Genomic DNA, 24951 nt, shown 5'->3' with positions numbered 1-24951 from the left:
CAAAATGGTCTAATTTTCTTTCTTCTTTTCTAGTAAATCTTTGTCAGTCTCATTTACATATGCCTCATCCTTTGCCATCCCTTAAATGTTGGTATTACCAGGGGATTCCATCCCCAACCTGCTTTCACTTTACATATTCTTTCTGAGTAAGAATTTGTGGCCATAATTACTTGTGTGCTGGTACACAGCACAGATCTCTCCCCTGAGCCCCAGATACATATATTCATCTGCCTCTTAGACATTTTAATCTTAATATATTCAAAACTGAACTTATCATCTCTCATGTCCCAACTTGTCCCTTATCCTATCCACTGATGTGACCACCCAGGTCAGGAACCAGACTCTTCCTCTTCCCTCTTCCTTTACCTCCATATACAACCAGGTATCAAGTTCTGCTCATTCTGACCCCTGCCCTTCACACCACCACCTCTGCTTCAGCCAAGTTGAGTAATAATGAAGGCCAAGGTTTTCATCATTGCTTAGCTGGATCCCTCCAATAGCCTTAAAATGTCCCCCCTTGCTTGTGGTCTCATTCTCCTGTTTACCAGAATATTCTTTTTAACTTGTGAACCACAGTATATCACTAATCTGCTCAAAACCCTTTAATTACCTCCCTTCATGAGTCTTCAGGATAAAATTTAAACCCTTCATCATGTACACTAAAACATTAGTGATCTGGACCAGTCTGGAAACTGGATCTGCTTTCTGTATCCAGTCTTTATTTCAGCCACACTAATATCCTCATTTTCCTAAACTGGCCAAGTTCTTTGGGTAGTAAAGGTATAAAAATAAACCCTTTGGCTGGGCGCAGTGGCTCACGCCTGTAATCCCAGAACTTTGGGAGGCCAAGGCGGGAGAATCGCTTGAACCCAGGAGGCGGAGACTGCAGTGAGCCGAGATTGCGCCACTATACTCCAGTCTGGCAACCGAGTGAGACCCCGTCTCAAAAACAAACAAACAAAAACCCCTATTGTTATTTGCTTTTTTTCGTGTATAAGAAAAAATTTTACTCATGTTCATTACAGCAACCTCCTCTGATCATACACAGTTTGTATTAGGCACCCTTTCTATGTGACACCACAGTTTCCCATTTTGCAGCTTCTCAGTGTTTTTCTTCTCTGTTTTCTCCATGAGACTGTGAGTCGCTTAAGAGCAATATTATGACTTTAATTTCTACATCTCCAGGTGCAGCTCAAGAAATATCCAACAGGGAGAAAGGAAGAGAAGTGGGGATCCGAAAAAAGGAGGTGAGAAATGGAGAATCTGTCTTCTGCCTCCACTAAAATGTCTCTCATCATGGCCAAGGTGGCTCATGACCACACAATTGCTAAATGAAATGGAAGCACTTTTTGTTAATCTGGATATAGTCTTGAAATTTTTGCCCTCACATTTTGAGACCACCTTCTCCTTGCTCTCTGACTGATCCTCCTTATTTTCCTCTTCAAGATTCCTTTTTTCTATTGTCTCTTAAATGTTAAATTTACCCTAGGAAATCGTCCTGAGTCGGCGGGTTCTTTTAGTCTCCCTAGGGAATGGCCTCCAAGCTGGCGCCTACTCAGGCAGTGTTGTACTGCCCCCTACTGGTGAAACTGAAAAGCAGGTCAGTCGCACGCCACATGTAGAGTCCAATTTACAAGCACGAGGCCTGGCACAAGAAAAGTGAATGTATTTCCAAAACTAGTTTGGGAGGAGGGCAGGAAGTGTCCTCCTTTAAATGTGCCACGTTGCCTTTGGAGCAAAAAGTGAACACTTTTATAAGGTAAAAGAGAAGTGAGCAAGGCAGGGAGGTCTCCCTGCTACTGGGCAGTTAAACACTGAGCAGTTGAGTAGGTGCCCTACCTAGTCTCCATTGTCTGCATGCTTTATTCCTCTTGATTGCGGGACAAGAATCCGGGACCTGCTGAACTTCAGGTGTCAGGAACAAGCTGTAACATACCCCTATTTGCTGAGCTGTGGGCAGTGGGACCAAATGAGAGGTGTGACACACCCCTATTCACTGAACTGCAGGCAGCAGGATTGAATAAGAGCTGTGACATGTCCCCATTTGCTGAGCTGCAGGCAGTGGGACTGAACGAGAGCTGTGACATGCCCTCATTTACTGAGTTGCAGGTGGCAGGAACGAGAGAGAGCTATAACATTTCTTGGGGTCTCAGACCTTGGGACTCCCCAGGCAAAGCTGTAACACCTCTTGGGGCTCTGCAGTTGTTGGCGTCTCCGAGTTTGTTAGTGCCACTGTGTTCCCCTCATTTAGACACTGATGCCCAAGGTGGAAGCAGGTCACAGCAGCACACCCGGTCCTGCCACTGGCTGAGTGTGGATCCCATGGCTCAGGAGTTCAAGACAAGCCTGGGCAATATGGTGAGACCTCATCTCTACAAAAAAAAAAAAAAAAAAATAGCCAAGCATAGTGGTCACTGTACTGCAGACTGGGTGACAGAGTGGGAGCCTCTGCCCCCCTCCCCCCAAAAAAGAGAATGTAACATTAATTTATAATGTCTCTTTTAAAATTTTAACACAATGTTATCTTTTTCTTGCTGAAGGAGCAGGGTTGTGTCCTAAGGTTAAATCAATTCACTGGGAAAAATATAATATCCAGTTCCAAAGTGTAACCAATTTGACCAAGAGGAATTTGATTCGGGTGCTGTTTCAAATTTTGCTTTGCAGGGTTCTTTCTTTTCACTTTTATGTTTTTTCCTTTTATTTTTAGTTGACATATAATAATTGTACATATTTATGGGATACAGAGTAATATTTTGATACTTGTATACAACGTGTGATGATCAAATCAAAGTAATTGGGATATCCATCACCTCAAACATTGATCATTTCTTTGTGTTGGGAACATTCGAAATCCTCTCTCCTAGCTTTTTGAAGATATACATAAAATAATTCTTAACTATATTCACCCTATAGTGGTACAGAACGCTGGAACTTATTCCTCTTCTCTAGCTGTAACTTTGTATCTATTAACCAACTTCTCCCCATCCTCCACACCCCTCTACCCTTCCTGTTGTGGGAACTCAGGGACTGCGAACGGAGGGACCGCCTGAAGCTGCGGCAGAAGAACATAAATTGTGACTTCCTGGACATTTATTAGTTCCCCAAAATGAATTCTTTTATAATTTCTTACACCTGGCTTTAGTGCGATCTCTGAATATAAATTGTGAAGATTTCATGGACACTTATCACTTCCGCAATCAATACCCTTGTGATTTCTTATGCCTGTCTTTACTTTAATCTCTTAATCCCGTCATCTTCTTTGTAAGCTGAGGAGGATATACGTCACCTCAGGACCCTGTGATAATTGCATTAACCACACAAATTGTTTGTAGAGCACGTGTATTTGAACAATATGAAATCTGGGCATCTTGAAAAAAGAACAGGATAACAGCAATGTTCAGGGAACAAGAGAGAGAAGACTTCTGGCCGCTGGTGAGCCAGACAGAACAGAGCCATATTTCTCTTCTTTCAAAGGCAAATAGGAGAAATATCGCTGAATTCTTTTTCTGAGCAAGGAATATCCCTGAGAAAGAGAATATGCCCTGAGGGTAGGTCTATAGACGGCCCACTTAAGGCGGCCGGCCACCTTTTAGGGTAGAAGCCAAAGGGATGAAATAAGCCCTGGTCTCCCATAGTGCCCCCAGGCTTATTAGGACGAGGGAATTCCCACTTAATAAATTTTGGTCAGACAGGTTGTCTGCTCTCAAACCTTGTTTCCTGATAAGATGTTATCAATGACAATGAGTGCCGGAAACTTCATTAGCAATTTTAATTTCGCCCCATCCGATGGTCCTGTGATCTCACCCTGCCTCCATTTGCTTTGTGATATTTTATTACCTTGTGAAGTACGTGATCTCTGTGACCTACACCCTATTCGAGCACTCCCTCCCCTTTTGAAAATCGCTAATAAAAACTTACTGGTTTTACGGCTCGGGGAACATCATGGAAACTGCCGACATGTGATGTCTCCCCCGGACACCCAGTTTAAAATTTCTCTCTCGTGTACTCTTTCCCTTTATTTCTCAAACCAGCCGAGATGCTTAGGGAAATAGAAAAGAACCCATGTTAAATATCAGGGGTGGGGTTTTCCCCCAGTACTTTCCCAGCCTGATAACCACAATTTTACTCTCTACTTCTATGAGCTCATTTTTAAGCTTCCATATATGATTGGGAACAGGTGGTATTTATCTTTATGTGCCTGACTTATTTCACTTAACATAATGTCCTTCCAGTGTGAGGATTGAGGAGAGCAGACATTTTATTGTTCATCTCCATGTTGAGAATCAGAAATATCCCCAATTAAAAAAAATGATTACAAATATGTTATATCAGGAACTGTGGCTTGCCTATGGGTCCTGGGTGGGCAAATAACTAATTTAAATTCAATAGGAATGGGCTTGAAATGTCCTATACCAAGATATGATTTGGCTGTGTCCCCATCCAAATCTCATCTTGAATTGTAGTTCCCATAATCCCCACATGTCTAGGGAGTGACCCAGTGGGAAGTAAGCTAATCACAGGAGCAGTTACTATCGCGAGGTTCTCGTGATAGTGAGTTCTCACTAGATCTGATGGCTCTACAAGGAAGGGGCTTTCCCCATTGTTGCTCAGTTCTTCTCTTTCCTGCTACCATGTGAAGAAGGATGTATTGGCTTCCTCTTGCACCATGATTGTAGGTTTCCTGAGGCTTCCCAAGCTATGCTGAACTATAAGTCAATTTAACCTCTTTCCTGGCCAGGCACAGGCTCATGCCTGTAATCACAGCACTTTGGGAGGCTGAAGCAGGTGGATCACTTGAGTTCAAGACCAGCTGGGCCAACATGGTGAAACCCTACTAAAAATACAAAAATTAGCTGGGCATAGTGGTGCTTGCCTGTAATCCCAGCTGTGTAGGAGGCTGAGGCAGGAGAGTTGCTTGAACCCAGCAGGTGAAGGTTGCAGTGAGCCGAGATTGCACTGCTGCACTCCAGTCTGGGCTACAGAGTGAGGCTGTGTCTCAAAAAAACAAGACAAAACAAACAAAACAAACCCCCTCTCTTTCCTTTATAAATTACCCAGTCTGGAGTATGTCTTTATTAGCAGTGTGAAAACAGACTAATACAGACCACAGGGGTGGGAAATCCATTCTTTTGGGCCAAGTAATCTTACTTTTCTTCTAATGTTCAGTGGATAGGCTGATGTCAAGCTTCAAATAGTGAATTATCATAAAGGAAGAAGAGTAGAGGGTGGTGCTGGGGGTAAGAGATGCAGCACTAAGGCTCTGTGGGTCTGATTTCCCAGACTACCTGCTCTGAGTGACACCTAACCAGGCTTGACTGGGCACCTCCTATGTCTTAGCCCCTGAATTTATCAGAGTGATTCTTTCCTGGGAACAAAAAGCAGATATTCTCTATCAGGGTCTCTTAATCTTTTCTGAGTACTGCCCCCACTGAGAGTCCAGTAGAAGCTATGAATCTTCTCCCTACAGAAAAGCACTCATGTACATTCAAACAAAATTGTTCTCAGTTTCCGTGATGCTCTTAGATAAAAAAATTTACAAGGCCTCCTGTTTCTGGTTTCTGGGGCCCCACACAAGTGTGCTGGGTGGAGAGAAAAGCTCAGTGTTTTTTTTTTTTTCTCTAACCCTGTTTGGTAAGTTCCCTTTTTAGCCCTGGCCTCTTTCTAGCCAGGCTCTCAACTGTCTCCTGCGTTGCTGGGAAGTTCTGGAAGGAAGCATGGGCTCCAGAGGTTGGAATCGGTGTCTGGCTCTGGAATTGCTACTGCTGTCTCTGTCACTCCTGGCGATCAGCATTCAAGGTACTTTCTACCAACCGTCTGCCTGTGATTGTGCACTGAAGGTATGGTCAGTTGGGAAAGGGGAGATGGGATGTAGTTCAACCCTAGAAGCCGGATCTGGTATCTGGAAAGCAGATATTTCCATTCCAATACCATGGCCATGGCATGGTTGGGGAACCTTTCTTAGCACTGAAGAATTGAGCTTCATCTCCTTTCCCAAGGGGATGTGACCAAAACAGGACCCTGGGGAGAAGGAGAAGTAGGCTCCTCATATTTTGTCCCTTGGCTGGTGGTCCATGAAGTTGTGGAAAAGTGTTTTTTCATTTTGAATAAGAAGAAGCTCTACACTGACAGCTGCTGTATTTTATGCTCTGACACATTGTACCTCATTAGGCATTCTTTGAGACCTCTGTATATGTGAGGTGTTGCGTCCTGAGCCAAGGTAAATGACATTGTCATTGACCCAAAGAAAAGATAGATCAAAATTGTAGGAAGAAAAGCTTGGAAAGGATTGCTGTCTGGGGTCTCCGAATGAGGGTCTGAGAAGAGGCTGGAAGTGCGTCAGCAACAAGGGAACCTTAATGCATCTGATTACTAAGAGTTAAGGTCCATTCCTCTGCCACAGCCTGTTCGGTCCCCGTCATGTGCCCAAGGGCTGAGCTAACTTTCCTTCTTCTGTTAGAGCTGCCTCACCCTCTTTCTTCATCCATCCTTCTTATGCCAGCTGAGAAGCAGCAGTGAAGCCTTTGACTTTCTTGCTATTCCCCCAAGTAAATACTCAAGTCTTTTTAATTTAAAGGGCTTTAATGCTCACCACTCCGAGGAAAGCAGTAAAAAAGGAACAAACATGCGGTAGTTACACCGTGGCATAAAATGATGATAGTTTGTAACTTTTAGGGAGGTGAGGGAGAATGTGTGGAGGATAGGTCTCTCACATGCTCTGCCTCTCAGGTAGAGTCCTTTGGTTCATGACTGTGTGAGTCTACAGCTGTATGGGTTCTGTGGACCTGACTCAATGCATAGGACATTGGTATGGCCTTGGGAGTGGGGACGGACGTGAAGTATTCATCTAACTATTGGGAAAAACAGGGTTGCCAATGAGAACTGGAATATTTCAGGACTTTCTCTTGGCATACTGAAAACATCCTGACAGTTGGTCGTTCTCTGACTTCTTTTCTAGGCTTCATCTTGGTCGTGTATTCTTCTTTGAAACATGCAGACCACACCTGATTATGTTATCCTTTGAATGGATAATATTGGTTTTGATGAGGTTAGGTTATCTATTTCTATAACGTAGGTTAGTAAAATACAAATTAAGCACTTACTGGGTGTCAGACATTGTGCTAGGCATTTTGTATACTTTTTCATTTAACTTTCATTAGAAAATAGTGAGGTGGCTATTATTATCTACATTTTTCAGATGAGAATACTGTCTTTCAGAGAGATTGAGAAATCCTCCTAAGGGCACACAGGTCTAACTTCCAAACCATTTTATTACGATTTTGCCTTTCCTAGACTAAGGCCAGAGAATCTTGATGAAGGTCAATGTGCCTAAATCTCTTAATTTTACTGTTTGCCTTAAAAGAGGTGTTTTCTCTTACCTCTGGCTTATGTACATGCCTTCTTTCCACCTAGATTTCCCTCCCTCCTCCCCTCTCCCTGCCTCTCTTTTAGGCATCTGTTTTCATGTGACCTCTTCCTGGACTGTCTGCTTGTGACTGTGTTCTGAAGGCATGGTCAGATTGGAACCTCTGGCTCCAGATTATGGTTTGTGAACTGCTTGATTGATCATCTGTTTCCTCGAACTTTATGAAGACAGAAACCACGTGCAGTGTTGTGCTGCTGCACTTAGCACAGGCCTGGAGTGTGGCATGTGCTTGATAAATAATTGTTACACAAATGCATGAACAACTTCAAAAAGTTTCCTTTTGAATGACACATCCATATCTTCCTGAAAGTGCAAGTAGTTCTCTCCTCTGCAGTAAGGGATGCTTCTGTGGAAAAGTTTGAGAAGCACTCTTAGCTCTCTTCTTCCTTCTCTCCTCAGACTTGGGTTTCTCAGCTCTTTGGTTTCAAGGCAATGATTCAGGGCACGCTCCACAACTAGCCAATTCCTCATCTGTCCACAACACTTAGCAGGGTGAAGTAGAAAGAGTATTGTACTAGAAATGAGATGACCTGTGTTCTATCTGGTTCCATGCTGTGGGGTTTTCAACAAATCATTAAAGCTTCCTGAGGCTCAGCTTCCTCAGCTCTATAATGGGTATAATAATCTGTTCCTCTTTTCTTCAAGGGGTTGCTATTAAGATCAAATAAAATTAAAAATGTGCAATTGCTTTGCATTTGTGACACACACACAATCTGATACAGGTGAAAGCCTGGAAAGAGCATCAGTAAATTCCTAAGCCCCAAGCACTCACCTGAGCCCAAGACCAGAACTTCTGTCTCTTAAACATCTTCTCTAGACTTTCCAGACACATGTCTAAAACTTAACTCATCATCTCTATTCCTGCTATGTATTGCTATTTAACAAGCTGCCACAATACTGTGGCTTAAAATAATAACAATGATTTACTTTGCCCACAGATCTGGGGGAAGACTGTTCATCCTGTCTCATTCAGTGCTTTTCATGTGCTTGCAATCACATTATGGTGTGGCCTAGAGTCATGCAAGGCTCTTCACTCACAGGGCTACTGCCTGAACTGAGGGAGGCTCAAAGAGCTGGGTGGCTGGTACCACCCAGCGGAAACCTCCCAGAGTTGGTGTCCCAAGAGAAACAGGCAAATGCTGCATGGTCTTTTCTAAGCTAGCTTTGCAATTCACACTTCAGTTGTATTCCATTCATTAAAGCCATCACCAAGCCTACTCAAGTTCAAGGGGAAGGGGCACAAAGTCCATCACTTGATGAGAGGACTGTCAAAAAATTTACAGACTTAAAAAAAAAAACAAAAAACAAACAAAAAAAAACTACTACAATCCTTCTTCCCCCAAAACCTACTGCTCTTCCACTGTTCCCCACCTCTATAAATGACATCTCCACTTGTCCGGTTGCTCAGGCCAGAATTCTAGAAGTCATCCTTGATTCTTTCCCCTGCTTCTCATGCCCAATGAGTAAGTCCTGTTAATTCTACTTTCAAAAATATCTCTCAAATATGTACAATTCCATCCACCCCCATGCTATCTATCTTAGATCGAGCCACCATTTTCTCTTATCACCAATTTCCACAATGATGCACTATCCTAACTTCTCTATTTACTGTACTCTCTTCTAGATAACCTGTTCTCCACCCTGCTGTTGGTATACATTTTCTAAAATGGTTCTCTGTTTACTTCACTCTTCTGCTTAAAATCTTCAGTAGCCACTGTGGTAAATGAGAAAGCGGAAGCTGTGAGTGTAAAGTTCACATTTCATAATAAGCTCACTTCCTGGCCTCCTTAGTCTATGTTTTGCCAGTGAGCTACTTCCTGTTCCGTAAATGAATCTCATTTTGGTGTTTCTGGGCTTTTGATTCTTTTCCCGTTTTGTTGGACTATTCACTACCCCCAGTCCTTATCTTTCCCTTGTTTCATCCCACTTAGACTAATTCCTTTTACAGAAGCCATTCTCAACCCCCAAATTCAAGTGATGTGCTCCCTTTTATATGCTTTCTAAGCATTCCATATTTTCCTTTTCCTAACACTTATCATCAGTAGTGAAAGCATCTGATTAATTGTGTGGATTCACTGGAATGAAGCTCAAGGGAAGGAGCTGCATCTATCTATTTTATGCATACAGAGTCAAGTACATAGTAACTGCTTACTGCATAGTTATTAGATGAGTGAATACATGAGGAAGTTCATGTATGCATGTATGCATGGAGGGATGGGTGGATGGAGGGAGGAAAGAAGCAAAGGAAAGAGGGAAGGAATAAATTTTGTCATTGTTTCAGTCAAGCTGGGATCTCAGAGTAGCTCTTACTGGCCCTGATAAATTCTTTCTCGCATTTCCCACAGTGGCTATTTCAAACTTTCACCCTATCCTCAAGGCCCCTTACCTCAGTCCTCTGCCCTCTCAGCAAGGTATGTGCCTCCTTCTTTGCAGAAGAAATGGAAACTAGAGACCATTAAGCAGGAGGCCCTTCAACTTCCTGCCCACTATCTTCAAACTAGTAACTTTTCTCCACCACCAACTGTCTTTCCTCCTCTTTTCCTTCAGAGGATGAAGTATCCCTCATCGCAGCCAAGACCTGTGCCATCAACTCTGCTCTGAGCCCCCCTAGCCCAGGCTCATCAATTACCTCCCTTCTCTTCATGTCTTTCCTCCACTGAATCCTTTCCTTGGCTTACCATAGATTAGGTCTTTCCTTCTTTGAATAACACTAAGAACAAAAACAAAATACTCTCTACTTTTTCATGACCCTTTACATAATGCCCTACCATTCTTTTTCCCATTCAAATTGCAATGTCTGAAGAGAAGAGTCTATTTTTATTGTTTCTCCTTCCTCACCTTCAAATTGCATTGCAATGTTGCCCACTGAACGCATTATAGTTCCCATCTCAAAAAATAGTAGCCTACTCAGCTTCTCACCAAGACACAAACCTGGGGTCTTAGTAGCTATTGCAAAATTACTTCCTAAAAAGGTTTGTACAGGCTTGTTAAATATTTAATCTTATGAGAGAGCTCCAGGTAACTCTGTCTCCACATCTTTAATGCTCATCTTCTTTTCTTCCTTAAGAATTTTACTAGAAGCCATGTGTTTTGTTTTTATTATTTTTATTTTTCTCAATATACAAGAAAACCAAAGAAGTCAACCATGTGTCTTGTTGTTTTTTTTTGGAGTAACCAGAACTTACTCTTTAAAACCTTTCTCTTTCCTGGGGAAACTCTTTGGTATGGGATTATGACTTCCTTTGACCTGAATTTTTTCCCTTTACAATTCTGTTTTTCTACAGACAAGAAACATGGGTGGGCACAGGCAGGATCTGGTTCTATTTGTTCTTTTTTTTTTTTAAAGCGAAAGTGAGTTTATTAAGAAAGTAAAGGAATAAGATCCAACTTTGTTACTTTATCCCAACCATCCAGACATATCACCAAATACTTCCTGTTAGAATTAAATCAAAATAGTGATTTTTTAAAAGGTTGCTTCACCTACTTCCTAAAAGATGGAATTGTTAAGAAGGCAAATCAAGATTTCATCAGCAGTTAATCACTTCTTTATTTCTCAGTAAGAAGTTACAGCCAACCATCAGGACAGCCTTTTTGGAATTGTTACACATGGGTGGTTAAGGAGAGAGGGAGGAAAGATACAATATTGTATGCGTACCTGTCATCAGCACTCATAATATACTGAAATGAGTTGGGCATGGTGGCTCACGCCTGTAATCCCAGCACTTTGAGAGGCCGAGGCTGAGGTCAGGAGTTTGAGACCAGCCTGACCAACATGGTGAAACCCCGTATCTACTAAATACAAATAATTAGCCAGGCATGGTGGAGGTGTATGCCTGTAATCCTAGCTACTTGGGAGGCTGAGGCAGGAGAATTGCTTGAACCTGGGGGACGGAGGTTGCAGTGAGCCAAGATTGCACCACTGCACTCCAGCATGGGTGACAAGAGCAAAACTCCATAAAAAAATTACATATATAAATGATCTGTCTGGTGTTACTACCTGCCTCTGTCATCAGACAGTGGATTGTGTTATCTTCCTGAGTGTATGAGACATGCTGGGGAGTCTGCCAAGGATGACCTAGCTCAGTACTTCTCAACCAGGGTGAACATGGGAGAATTTTGTCCCTCAAGGGACATTTGGCAATATATAGATACATTTTTGGCTGTCACAACTGGACAAGTGTTACTGGCACCTAGTGGGCAGATACCAGGGATTCTGGCAAACATCTTACAATGCACAGAACAGCTCCCTACAAAAATGAATTATATGGCCCAAAATGTCAATAATGTCAAGACTGAAAAACATTGATCTAGACTGCCTATTATGACCACTTCTATTAATTCATGTGGAAACAAGTAACAGAAGGAGAACAAGTCTGGAATATGTCTAGTGATTTTAAAATCCTGGAAAGAATGTCCTCCTAGGCTGTATGCTCCAAGAGGCCAGATACTCTATCCACCTTGCTGACAGCAGAGTCTAGCACAGTGTCAAGCATGTTGTGGTTGTGCGATGACTGTTGCTGGCTTGAACTGATTTTGTCAGAGGGATTATAGGGCATGGGCTGGACCAATCAGAAGCACTGTAGAAATGAATGCCTAGGTATTTCTGAGTAAAACAAGGACAGGGTAAGCACTCAATAAACATTTGTTGAATAGATAGATGAATGGTTGGAAAGCTGAATGAACAGGAACTTGAAAGTCCTGGGGAAACAGATAAAAATCTTTTAGTGGTTGAGAATGTTTTGGAAATGATGGATATGTGGAAAGTGAACAGCTAGTATACATCATGTTGAAGAGTACAACTGAGTTTTTGTGTGGCAGCATATGACACCAGAGTGATATAGGACATATTTCCTCTTCTCCTACCTTTAGCTTTTTTTATACTGCTCTTTTTTAGGCTTTGTATACATATTCTAAGTTCTCTCTCCACAAAAAAAGCCAACAGACCTCACTTCATCTTGTACCTTGTCCTTATCATCTTTTCTTTCTCCTTACCTTAACCAAACCAGGTTTTAAAAAATACCCCGAGGCTTATACAATTTGGAGTATTGTCAAGAAAAAGAAAAAGAAAAGAACAAAACTAAATACAAATAGGAACAAAAATAAATTCAATTAGAACAAAAAAAGAAATCCCAGGGAATTAGTACAAGTTTAAAAAATACAAATACTACTCAGATCATGACAGCAGAAAAAATAGCACCATATTTTTAATTAATGAAATGCCTTCGTGCTTCCATAATACTTTACTACTAAATAGCTCTGGCTGTTGTTCACTTCCAACCTGCTTTCTCCTCTGCATCCCACCTGCAGCCCGATTGCAAGGTGTCCACGGCCATTGCAGGTGAGTCAGTGCAGAGGGCAGCAGGAATATTCCTGGATGCAATTGCTTCACTGAAGTGGCTAGCAGGAACTTCCAAGAGTTTGCAACCCTCATACATGTATCCCACTAATCCCAACTAAGTAATTCCCATTTCTACTTCCCCTTAGCCAGATCTCAAAATGCCCATAACTGAGATGCCAACCAACAAAAGTGGAAATGTGATGAAGGGGATGTTGTAGTAGGCAGAGGCCGTGGTCTAATTATTTGTGTTTAAGATATGTTTTGTAAAATGGATTACATGAATACACTGCTAGGGCTCCTCCAGGGCCATCCAAGAAGCCCTGAAGCTTCAGCTTCATCACTTTCACGGGAAATCTGCCTCTGATCCAAACTTTGTGAAATAATAGTTTAAACAGTCTCCACTTTCTTACCTTCTAATAACTTGCTTCTAAATATATTGTAAATGCACACACAAGACATGAGCCGTTTTTACAGGAACACTTTTTTTTTTAACAGGACAAAACATTATTAAAGCTAAAATGTCACCATCTACTCTCCCCAATCCCACTCCCTCTCTGACTGTGTCTCTCAACATCCAATCCCCTTGCTCACTCCACACTACCCACTCACCGCCTCCTTGCTGTTGTTTACGTATGGCAGGCAAACCCCTGCCCCAGGGCCTTTGCTCTGGCTCTTTCCTCTGTCTGGGTCCCTCTTACGCCAGATATCCTCTTGGCCACCTCTCTCCTCCAAGTCTTTGCTCAGAGGTGACCTCCTTATCACCTTATAAATGAAGTTCACCCTTTTACCCCACCAGTACTTGTGACTCCCCTTACCCTATTCTAGGTTTTCTCCTCTGTCATGGCAATTATCACCTCCTTACATACTGTATAGTGTGTTTGGTTAGCTTGTTCATTGCTTACGTCTTTTCACCCCACTCTAACGCAAGCTCGGTTAAGGTAGGGATCTTTGCTGCTTAGTTCACTGATGTATCCCAAGTGTCTCAAATCGTGCCTGACAGACAGTTCTCAAAAAATATTAGCTTTTAATCATCCTTTGGCTTACCTTAGTGGTCATCTCCTCTGAAGAGATTTTTCTTAGTATTTTCTCAATTTTCTATCCCTACCCTCCAGATAGGAATACATTCCCATCGCCCACTGTGTTTATTGTCAGGACTCAGAAAACAATGCCCCAAAATCATGGCCTCAGAAGCAGCCTTGAAAGTGAAAGTTTTTCTCTGACCTTCTCCTGCTCTCCTGTCTATCAGTCCCATTCTCCCCTAGGCTAGCCACAGACACTGGAATCCCTCTTTCCTAAGGCGGGCCATAGAAGCCAAAACCCCTTTTCCCCAAAGCCAGCTATAAAACTTAAATATACCACCCTAACTTTCCTTGAGCCTTTCTATGTAAAAAAAAAAAAAAAAAAAGCCGTAAAAAAATTATCTGACCTATCTTGTTTAATTGTGAATCATAAGACCCGCATTCTAGAGAGCGCCTGCCCCACACGCAGGAGGAAGGAAGGAATCCGGCACAGAAAGACCGAGCAGAATCTAGACAGACAGGCCTTGCTGGGTTTCCCCCAAACAGTCTATTGGCATTCGATCATACCCTTTTTGTCCAATCATATTTCTCCATGACTGTCCATTCTTTGTTGAACCTAAGCATAAAAACGAACAATTTGCCCTGGACTGTTTAGTTTTCACTGGAAGTCCATTCATTCCCCAGGCTCTGCTTACATGTTAATCTGTATGCCTTTCTTCCTTAATCTGCCTCTTGTCAGTGATTTTTGGCAAACTTTCAGAAGGGGAAGGGGAAGCTTTCCCTTGGTCCCCACATTACCTTTATTACAGTCACCAATATAACATATTAGGATTATTGGTTTGTGTGTCTGTCCTCTCACATTGTTGTATTAAATATTTTTAAATAGAATAATGTACTTTTTATGTCTATGCCTCTAGGGACTAACAAAATGCTTACTGAGCTAGGAATAGACAGGAAACACAAGACCAGAGAGGAGATATGACTTGTCATCAGTTTACTTGAAATCCTACTGGTATGAGAGTAAGGGAGAGAGCCAGGCCCAACCTCAGTTGGCCTTACTCAATTCTTTTATTTTCTGAGGACAGTACTAGATGAATTATAAGCAACACCCCCTTCCCCCATGCCCACTTTTCAAGCTCCAACTTTTCTTGAGTTCCTGAGCAGGAGACCTGGACTTCCAATGAAAACCATACTCACTTCTCCTAAGCAGAAATCCCTTCCTTCTCGCCTGTTCCACCAGCCAAGGCTATACCCTAGGCCTCTCAGCAACACTGCCTTCTCTATGTCAGGTCTGACTCTGACTCTCATTGGCAGGTCGCTTGGTACATATGACCGTGGTCTCCGGCAGCAATGTTACTCTGAACATCTCTGAGAGCCTGCCTGAGAACTACAAACAACTAACCTGGTTTTATACTTTCGACCAGAAGATTGTAGAATGGGATTCCGGAAAATCTAAGTACTTTGAATCCAAATTTAAAGGCAGGGTCAGACTTGATCCTCAAAGTGGTGCACTGTACATCTCTAAGGTCCAGAAAGAGGACAACAGCACCTACATCATGAGGGTGTTGAAAAAGGATGGGTATGAGCAAGAATGGAAGATCAAGCTGCAGGTGCTTGGTGAGTCAGGGGAGCCAAAGGGCAAATCCCCACTCCAGTGGCCCCGGATGGACCACTGTGGCTTCCTGGGAGGCATGGGGCATTCTCGGGGAGGAGGAGAGGAAAACCTCAGGACAGGTTTGATTCATTTTTCCTTGATGCAATTCTATTTGGGAGTAAGCCTAGGTCAACAGACCCCCAAATTAACAATCTTAGGACATTTAACACCTCTTCTGAAGTTAGTGAGTCTAAGCTTTGAAGAGAAGGAAAACTAGAGGTTTCCTATTTCCTTCATTTTGTCCTGTGATCATCCTAAATCAGCTCAGCTCATCTTAATTATATCTCTGAAATTAGGTTTCACTGGACTTAAGATAAAAGAGAATGTATTAATATAAAGAATGGGGCAGGAGTTATTAGGAGAATTTTTCAACTTTCATAATGGGCGGGACAAAAAAACTTCCACTCATAGCTCCAGTCTAACCAGTTTATACTGAATAAGGACTAGGACATTATACTTGGAGCCAGACAGACTTGGGTTCAAAACTCTGGTCAGTTGCTGACTAGCCATGCAACCTTGAAAAAAGATCTTCACATCTCCGTGCCCATATTAGGTAAGACTCTTTCGATAGCAAGTAACAGAAACTAATCCAATGTACCTTTACCAAAAAAGAAGAATTTAGTTTAAGAAACTGGGGCTATTTAAAGCAATTAAAAGAGCTAGGAAGGGCTGAAGGGGAGAAGATTGAAAACCAGGGTCAAGCTAGAACCCCTAGCTTCAGGAATCTGTGGACGGTGCCTATGGATTTGGATTCCTGCCATTTTACACATGTTATCTCTCAAAGCTTAGACTTTTGCTCCTCTGAGTTTCAATTCTCAGGGCAATTTAAAGACAGAGAAACTGATAGTCCCAATTTAGTTCAAGTATGTGTACCTGATCTAAACAATTATGGTGAAAGGGTCAGATTATAAGGCAGAAACATGGATATGGGGAGAGCTCCAGCGGTTGGGGTATGCAATTCTTGTAGAAGAGTGGGGCTAAGTGTCCAAGAGTGGTGCTCCCTTGAGAGCCTTAGGTTCTTCATCATATTATGAGAATAATTCTACTTACCTTTTAGGATGTTGTTAGTATCAAAGTAGATAAGGAAAGTGAAAACATTTTTTAAAATGTCAAAACGTGCAAATGAAGAGTGTTGTATACATTCAAGTTCCACCAGCCAGACAGTCCCTGATCCAAGCAGATTCCCTTCTCACTCTTCTTCCATGTCATATGGGCTGAAAATTCAGAAAGTCCTGGGAACAAAAATATTCAAGGTCTCTTACAGTGGTTTTCTGGTTAACACGCTCTACAAGATTTTTTTTTTTTTAAAAGCCCTAATGTGTATCATTTACCAACTTTGTAATTTCTGTGGTTTAAATACCACTACCACAGTTGATTTCAGTAAACTAATGGTTTCACAAAAAGCTTGCAAAATTTCTGAGTACTTAAAAATCCACAAACTGTCTTGGGCTTCAGCATACCCTGCCTGAGGGTAAGATTTCCAGGATGTGGTTAGCAGGAAAAAAATGGTCCTCTGGTCCAGCCCAAGCATTTCTGACAGCTCATAGCGAGCATCTTGGAGCTGGACAGCCCAAGCTGGCTCAATTAATTCCATCAGCAAAGTGTCCAGTGCTATGCTGATCACCATGGGAAATGCAGAAGGAGTGTAAGATATGAGGCCAGAACACAGGAAATGATGAAAACCAGGATAAAAATTGCTCAATTAAAGCATGTAGGGGAAGTCCAGTCAACTTTTATCTCCTCTGTAGTCTGAGCAATCTTTTAGCAATCTGAGATTGGCTTCACAGAGGAGACAAAACTAGAGTTCTAGAGACTAGATTGGTAGAGCTTCTACAGCCTCTCCACACATACAACTAAGAGACAAGCTCTGATCTGGTCAGTTCTCTGCCATATTTTAATCTTATGGGGTTTGAGCTGCATTGATTCTGCAGATGTTTTGCCCTTGACCAGAATGAAAAGATCTCAGAGGACTGCAGGTAAACCAGCCTTAGCCAAGGAAAGACCAGATGCAGGGACTATCTCTCATTCTCTCTGGCAGCAGTACAACAATAATAATGGTAAAATGACCTCTAGAATGTATGCAATACTTACATTCTGCAAAAAGCAATTATCCATGACAGGTGACATTTTATCTTTACTAGCATTGTGTAATGAGGTAGAGTCAGTTTACAGATGACAGCAAGGGGTTTAACTACCTTGCCTAATGTCACTCCACTAGAGTCAAGTCCAGGACCCAGACTGGTCTCACTCCAAAACTAGTGTTTCTGTGCCTGCTTGCCTCCCTTCCTTTCCTTTCCTTTCCCTTCCCTTCCCTTCCCTTCCTTCCTTTCTCTCTTTCTCTTTCTTCCTTTCTTTCTTCTTCTTCTTTTTTTTTTTTTGAAGGTCTTCTCCTTCACCTTTTTGAAGGTCTGTTGGAATGCAGGGGTACAATCATAGTTTATTGCAGCCTCGAACTCCTGGGCTACAGCAATCCTCCTACCTCAGCCTCCTGAGTATCAGGGACTACAAGTGCACATCACCACACCTGGCTACTTTTATTTTCTATTTCTTTGTGAAAACTGAGTCTCTCTATGTTGCCCAGGCTGGTCTCTAACTCCTGGCTGCAAGCAATCCTCCTGCCTCAGCCTCCCAAAGTGCTGGGATTACAGGTGTCAGCCACTGCACCTGGTTGTGTTTTATCCTTTCTTTTTTTTTTTTTTTTTTTTTTTTTTGAGAGGGAGTCTCGCACTGTTGCCCAGGCTGGAGTGCAGTGGCCGGATCTCAGCTCACTGCAAGCTCCGCCTCCCAGGTTTACCCCATTCTCCTGCCTCAGCCTCCCGAGTAGCTGGGACTACAGGCGCCCGCCACCTCGCCCGGCTAGATTTTTGTATTTTTTAGTAGAGACGGGGTTTCACTGTGTTAGCCAGGATGGTCTCGATCTCCTGACCTCGTGATCCGCCCATCTCGGCCTCCCAAAGTGCTGGGATTACAGGCTTGAGCCACCGCGCCCGGCCGTGTTTTATCCTTTCTATCTCATAACTACTTCATTCATTCTTTCACAAGATACTTATAGAATACCTGCCATGTGGCAGGGATTGTGCCAGACACGGAGATACCAAAATTAGCAGACCAATCTGTTTGTCACAATTGACGTGGCTGGAAGTTACATGAAGTTCTTCTCTGTAGCTCTGCCAGAGTCTACAAGGCTGGCACCTGCACTGGATGGTTGTGCAAAGGACTTTGCCACGCACAGGCAGGTACCTCTTACCTTAGGACTCTTGCCGAATCTGAACCCGATAATTCTTGAGAGACAGACCAGTCAAGGTGCCTGCCATGAACTATTGCTAGAGAAGGGTCCCTGAGCATCTCAGACAGTTGGTATACTAAGTCTGACCCCAGCAAGTCTCTGGGCTATTCGTTCAAACTCACACATGATCATAACCCCATTTTGTTCCCAGAGCATATAATGGACTCTGGCGCCCCCTCCAGGACCCAGCTTAGCTTCACTGCCTAGGAGCAGCGCTTGCAGTCTGTGAGGCCTCAGGAGGTCAAGGCTGCTCACTGGCTCCCTCTGTAGAACTTCTTCTTCATGACTCTGCCTCCTGGGGCACTCAGGCCCCTTCCCTGGGTCCCTTCGTTCTTTGTTAGCTAAACCTTCATAGCACGAATGCCTCACTGTCTCATGTTATAACATCCTCCTCACTTTCAGACCCTGTACCCAAGCCTGTCATCAAAATTGAGAAGAGAGAAGATGTGGATGACAACTGTTATCTGAAACTGTCATGTGTCATACCTGGCGAGTCTGTAAACTACACCTGGTATGGGGAACTCCCGAAGGAGATCCAGAACAGTGTGCTTGAAACCACCCTTAAGCCACACAAACACTCCGGGTGTTATACTTGCCAAGTCAGCAATTCCGTGAGCAGCAAGAATGACACGTTCTGCTTCAGTCCACCCTGTACCGCGGGTAAGAAGGATCCCTGGGAGCTGAGGGGGGCACAGGGTAACTGGAGTTCTGTTGAACGAAGAAAGGCTGGGGGTTCTATGCAGCCTCCTTGCACGGTGTTGTGGTCAATCCCTAAGGTGTCTGGGAGAGCTGGGAGATGTGGGTTCTGTCGCCAGCTCTACGACCAACTCCCAGCCAGCTCACCTCACCTTCGTGGGACTCAGTGTTCTCACCTGCAAAGGACGTTTGACAGAGATCTCTGATGCTTCTCTTCCCTCTCCCGGTATAACAAAGCATAGTCCTGACACCTGAGGCCAGGGTCATCGTAGAGCAGTCTGAAACATCAGGGTGAGCAGGGAGAAGGAAGGGCAAGTGGGCAAGCAGCTGTCTAAAGGAGCTTCGTTCAACAGCCAAAGTCAGCCAAAGAAAGAGGGACCGAGGTCGTTAGATAGCCAAAGTCAGCTAAGGAAAGAGGGACTGAGGAGATGGGCCTGAGAGAGGCCATCGAACAGGCGTGAGAGCCTGAGCTTCAGGCGAAGCTTCTCCTCCTCAGGCTGATGTTCCTAGGTGAAGTTAGGAAGCCAAATTCCCCTGTCTCCTGGGAGGATCCACTCACTGGAGTGTCACACCTGCTCCAGATCAGGCCTACACTGGTGCTAGCATGGGACAGCTAAGGCCGTGGGTTTTAGAGTTGGTCACAGCTGAGATCACTTCTAGGACTGTCACTTACTAGCTAAACAAGTTTCTTAGCTTCCCCAAGTCATGTTCTTCCTAAATAAAGGACAAAATAACAGTTCTTATCTCGTACTAAGGATTCAATGAGACAAGACATGGAACCTGCCTATCACAGTGCTTGACAAGTCCTTAGTAAGCGGGAGCTAAATGAGATGCAGTCTCTTAGAGTTTTAGGGACCCCTTAATAAACTTGGATCAGTATCTCCAGCACTCTGGGCCCTCTACCCTCCACAATCCTGAAATCAGATCCCTGAGCCCTGGCGTACACATTCTTCTAGAATAACTCAGACCTGAGGTGCTCACCTTCACCTGTGACCCCTGTCATGCCCAGTCAGCAGGGATTCTGGCCTCTGAGAACGTTGCTGTTTCATGGTCTTCCTGGGCTCTGTCTATGCTCCTTATCTGCACTGATTTCTTTATCTCTACTCTCACATGTGGACTACGGAGCCTGCATGCTCTTCCTTATTCTTCCTGACTCATTGGAGTTAGGAGCAGCCTCTCCTGATATGCCCTGTTCTTCTGCCACCACAGAGCCACTGTGACAGTTTGGTGTTTGACCATGAGAACACAATTTAGCTGGTGGTTCCAATACCACCTTCATATCAATATCACATCCTGAGATCCAGAAAAAGGCAGAAGCACATTCCCTGTCCTCTATAAAATGGGTGTGACTGTTCATCCGAAGAGTGGATTAAAACAATAATAAATCCATTTTCTTTTTGGAAGGGTAAACCCATCTATCAGTTTTTAGTCACCCAAATTATCCTAGAAAGCGCCCTCAAACTCCCTTCCCTATTGTATCACTCATTCCTTTTTTGTTTTGATTTTCTCCAGCTCAGCCCTGCCCCACCCCAGCATCTAAGTTTTCCTTCCATCCTCTTTCTTTTTCTTTCCTTTTCTGTCTTCCTTTCCCTTCCCTTCTTCTTTCTAGCTAGTGCAGATACTTAGTGGGGTGGAGAAACAAGGAAAGGAAGTGATCCTTTTCTCTCTAAAGTCAGTTGTGCATTGTATTATGTGGTCATCTGTCTGTACCTGAAGAGCTACCCTACCTCGTTGATGTCCAGAGTAGAGCAGTGATGCTTTCCCAGGCCACAGATATGTCAAGATAACCTTTGAGCACAGGACCCAGCTAAGCCAGTGATATTTAAGGAATTTCTGCACTTTTTATACTTTATGTTTGGGGAGATTGAGGAAGAGAATGTCCCAGGCAAATAGGATGGGATTCGGGGAAGAAATTCATTCCGCTGTTCTGTGAGCTCCCACACCAGTGTCCAGTAACCCTGCCCCTTCTCAATACATTAGTCAAGATACCTAAGTGTATAGGATTTTCTTGCTCTTTCAGCCCGGTCCTTTGGAGTAGAATGGATTGCAAGTTGGTTGGTGGTCACAGTGCCCATCATTCTTGGCCTGTTACTTATCTGAGATGAGCTCTTTTAACTCAAGTGAAACTTCAAGGCCAGAGGATCTTGCCTGTTGGTAACCATGCTCCTCACCAGGACAGAAACTGTATAGGATGAGTGGAAGCATGCTGCTGAATTATCAACGAGGATTTTCAAGTTAACTTTTAAAAACTGGCTATTATTTAATTTTATATCTCTTTGTGGTTTTCTAGTAAACTTATGTAGACATAGAGATACACACACGTTTTTCCCACCAAAAATTGTGACAACACCGTGCATGTTTTATTATTTTAAAAAAAATAAACATTTGATATAATTGTCAACTAACTGAATTCCTGAAGTTGTCCCAAATCTGTTAGACAGTGCCTGCTCCATCAGCCGGGAGAAACTGGAATCTGGAAACATAGAGGGGAGAGTCTGGGGCCACTGGCTCCTGTGTGTCAACACAGCTGAGGAGTCAATTTGTGCTACCTCTGACTCTTATTCCAACATCCATGCCAAGCCTCCTGGGTTCCAGCTCCCCTGCCAAGCTTTTGCCTCCTTTCCAATGGCTTGCCTTGCTCTGGCCCCTCTGAGGACCACTCTCCTTAAGTCTGCTGCAAATATAGATTCAGGCTTCCTCCCTCAGAAGGAAGGATGCAGCTCTATCTCATAAGAAGCCTTCCTGCCCCACAGGCCTTGCGTAGGGAGCTGAGTTCTCTCTCCTCTTTTCCATTGACGCTGTGTGGGCAACTTCTCAACTCCCAGTTGTTTCATGGGATCCCAAAAAACCATCAGATCGACACAGTGGTCTCACCAGAGTTGTCCACTATGTGCAGGTAGGAGTCCCCAGGCCCACCAATGACATAACGCCTGGGATTTTTGCTTAATGTCCCCTCCTCTAAGTCTCCTCATGTGCCTGGAGCTGAGAGAGTCACAACAGAATGCACTTCCCCTTCAGAAAAATCTGCCCGCCACAGACTGCTTGCCTTTAAAACCAGACCAGCCTCCCTAACCGCATTTGTGGCCCTTCCCTCCTCACCTCATCTCCTTGGTGATAGAGACGGTGCTGTGTGTGTTTGCCACACCTTCTCATTTTCCCCTGGGTGAGTGAAAAAACTCCTTGTCCCAGCTACTTTTGTGTTTAGCTGGAGCCATGCATCCCCATCCCAGCTCACCTAGGCAGCCACCATCCCAGGCTCCACCCCTGGGCATCACTACTCCATCAGGCTGCACCCCTGAGCAGCCTGAAGCCCACATCCCAAACTCCTGAGCAGTCATCCCATCCAAACTCACACTCTGGGCAGCCACCATCCCATCCAGGCTCACAGGCAGCCACCATCCATCGATCTCACCCTAGCAGCCTGCATCCCATCCAGTCTCACTGGGCAGCCTGTCCCATCCGAACTCATCTCTGGGCAGCCTGTATTCCCATTCAAACTCGCCTCTGAGCAGCCTGCAGCCCCATCCGAACTCACTGTTGAGTAGTCTGCAGTCCCACTCGAACTCACCTCTGAGCAGCCTGCAGCCCCATCCGAACTCACCGTTGAGTAGTCTGCAGTCCCACTCGAACTCACCTCTGAGCAGCCTGCATTCCCATCTGAACTCACCTCTGAGCAGCCTGCATCCCATCCGAGCTCACCCCTGAGCAGCCTGAAGCCCCATCCCAACTCACCTCCGAGTAGTCTGCATCCCTATCCCAACTCACCCCTGAGCAGCCTGCATTCCCATCCGAACTCACCTCTGAGCATCCTGCATCCTGCACATGGACCATTTCCATTCCCTTTCTGCATCTTGCACATGAACCAAATCCACCCTTCTCCTTCGCCTCACTTTTCTCAGTGAAAGAAGAGGTTTTCTTTTCGGGAATGTCATGCCCGCACGCGCGCGCACACACACACGCACACACACGCGAGTGCGAATGGCATAAACAAGCAGTAAGAAGGAAACAAATGCCACTTTCTGTCACAAATAAGCACATTGCTCAGCTGCTAAGGAACCAGCGCACCTCTGCGGACATTGTATTTGTATTATTTCCAGTTACTTGGAAACCTGAGGTAAATCTCACCTTAGATGGCTCAGGTCACAGGCACCAATGGTTCCCTGCTCCTCCCATCCCTCAAGGCAGTGCCAGACACATAATTTGTGGGGCTCAGTGCAAAATGAAAATGTTGGCCCCCTTGTTTAAAAAGCAAGGAAAATGTGCCAGTAACAGTACTGAAATATTAAGCTTTTTCCTTTCTTCCACAGTCTCTCTGCTTGAATTGGTATTTTTTTATTTGCTTGCTATTTAATGCTGTTCTAAGTAAAGGCAAATTAAAAATTTAAATTTTCGTGAATTTTACTTTTTATATTTTGAAATGTCAGTTTTAAATGAAAATAAAATATTTAATTCATATTTGGAATCATTGCAATTACTCAGTTCATATTTCATGGCTTGTGCATGCATATATATTTTGTTCTTATTGGAAGTGTGCAAACGCTGCAAAAATCCAACTGAACTTTTTTATTTTACTTCTTGTTGCATACATGTTCTTCCAACACTCTGTGACAGCCAGTGGCTCCCATAACGTGACTACTTTGCACTTGCTTTAAGTTTCACTGAACTCCCACACATTTTAGGTAGGTCCGCTGGAGTGCCGTGCTCATAGGATATGAAAAAAGAATGGTGGCAGATATGCAGATTCCATATATCTTCCCTTCTCATCTGCGTGCTCCATTGTCCCAATGGACTTCAGTGAAAAAGCAGAAGCTGAAAGAGAAAATTATCAAGAATTTCCAGATAGTGATAGCAACAGCAGAGCACTAACCCAGGTACAAGACCCTTCTGACCTGGGGCCCCGTGTCACTGCACAGGTCACAAGCTCGTTAAGCCAAATTTACCTCAGAGACAACTAATATCTTACACCAAGGCAACAGCCTTCTCTAGAAGTCACAAGGCCTGGTTCTTATGTTCCCCAGCCCCTGATATGTTTCTATGCATTAAAAGTTAGTAGAAACTAGGCACAATGGCATACATTGTAGTCCCAGCTACTCCCAGGGCTGAGGTAGGAAGATTGCTTGAGACCAGGAGTTGGAGGTTTCAGTGTGCTGTGATCGCACCTGGGAAAAGCCACTGCCAGTCCTGCCTGGGAAACAAAGCAAGACTCTGTATCTTAAAAAAAAAGAAAAAAGAAAAAAGAAAAAGGGTTAGTGTGTTCCCTTCTCAGTATACACAAGCCCATTTGTCTTTGTGCAAAGAGGATACTCCAGAATTTGCCTCAAGTTCAAGTCATGAGTAGCCTCTAGTGAACTGAGGTCTCAGAATAAGTTGCTTCCCCTTGTCCTTCAGGCAGCTCAGGCAAGCTCCGGCACTGCCCTCTGCTGGCTCCACCGCAGCAAGTTTAAGTAAAACTTAAAGCCTTGGATTAGGTCAGTGCTTCTCAAACCCTAACTTGCCAGCAAATCACCGGGAGAGCTTGTGAAAATGCAGACTCTG

The 24951-nt window shown here is 43.8% G+C and overlaps 1 protein-coding gene across 3 annotated transcripts; it reads left to right on the top strand.

Moving 5' to 3' along the window:
• Positions 1 to 1190: 1190 nt before the first annotated feature.
• Positions 1191 to 21826, top strand: CD48 (CD48 molecule). Of its 3 annotated transcripts, none has more exons than XM_009184965.3 (4): positions 1191 to 1247; positions 5637 to 5796; positions 15095 to 15397; positions 19123 to 20160. In XM_009184965.3, exons 2-4 carry the CDS (start codon positions 5715 to 5717, stop codon positions 19620 to 19622), a joined length of 885 nt encoding a protein of 294 aa, XP_009183229.1. In that variant the 5' UTR covers positions 1191 to 1247; positions 5637 to 5714; the 3' UTR covers positions 19623 to 20160. The 3 variants fall into 3 exon arrangements, with proteins under 3 accessions (XP_009183229.1, XP_009183234.1, XP_009183237.1); XM_009184970.4 differs by lacking the exon at positions 1191 to 1247 and adding an exon at positions 21437 to 21826 and having other exon boundaries at positions 5617 to 5796; positions 19123 to 19380; XM_009184973.4 differs by lacking the exon at positions 1191 to 1247 and adding an exon at positions 21437 to 21826 and having other exon boundaries at positions 5657 to 5837; positions 19123 to 19380.
• Positions 21827 to 24951: the final 3125 nt, after the last annotated feature.

This window comes from Papio anubis, chromosome 1, assembly GCF_008728515.1.
Source record: "Papio anubis isolate 15944 chromosome 1, Panubis1.0, whole genome shotgun sequence".
NCBI lineage: Eukaryota > Metazoa > Chordata > Mammalia > Primates > Cercopithecidae > Papio > Papio anubis.
This window is presented reverse-complemented; position numbering and strand designations above follow the sequence as displayed.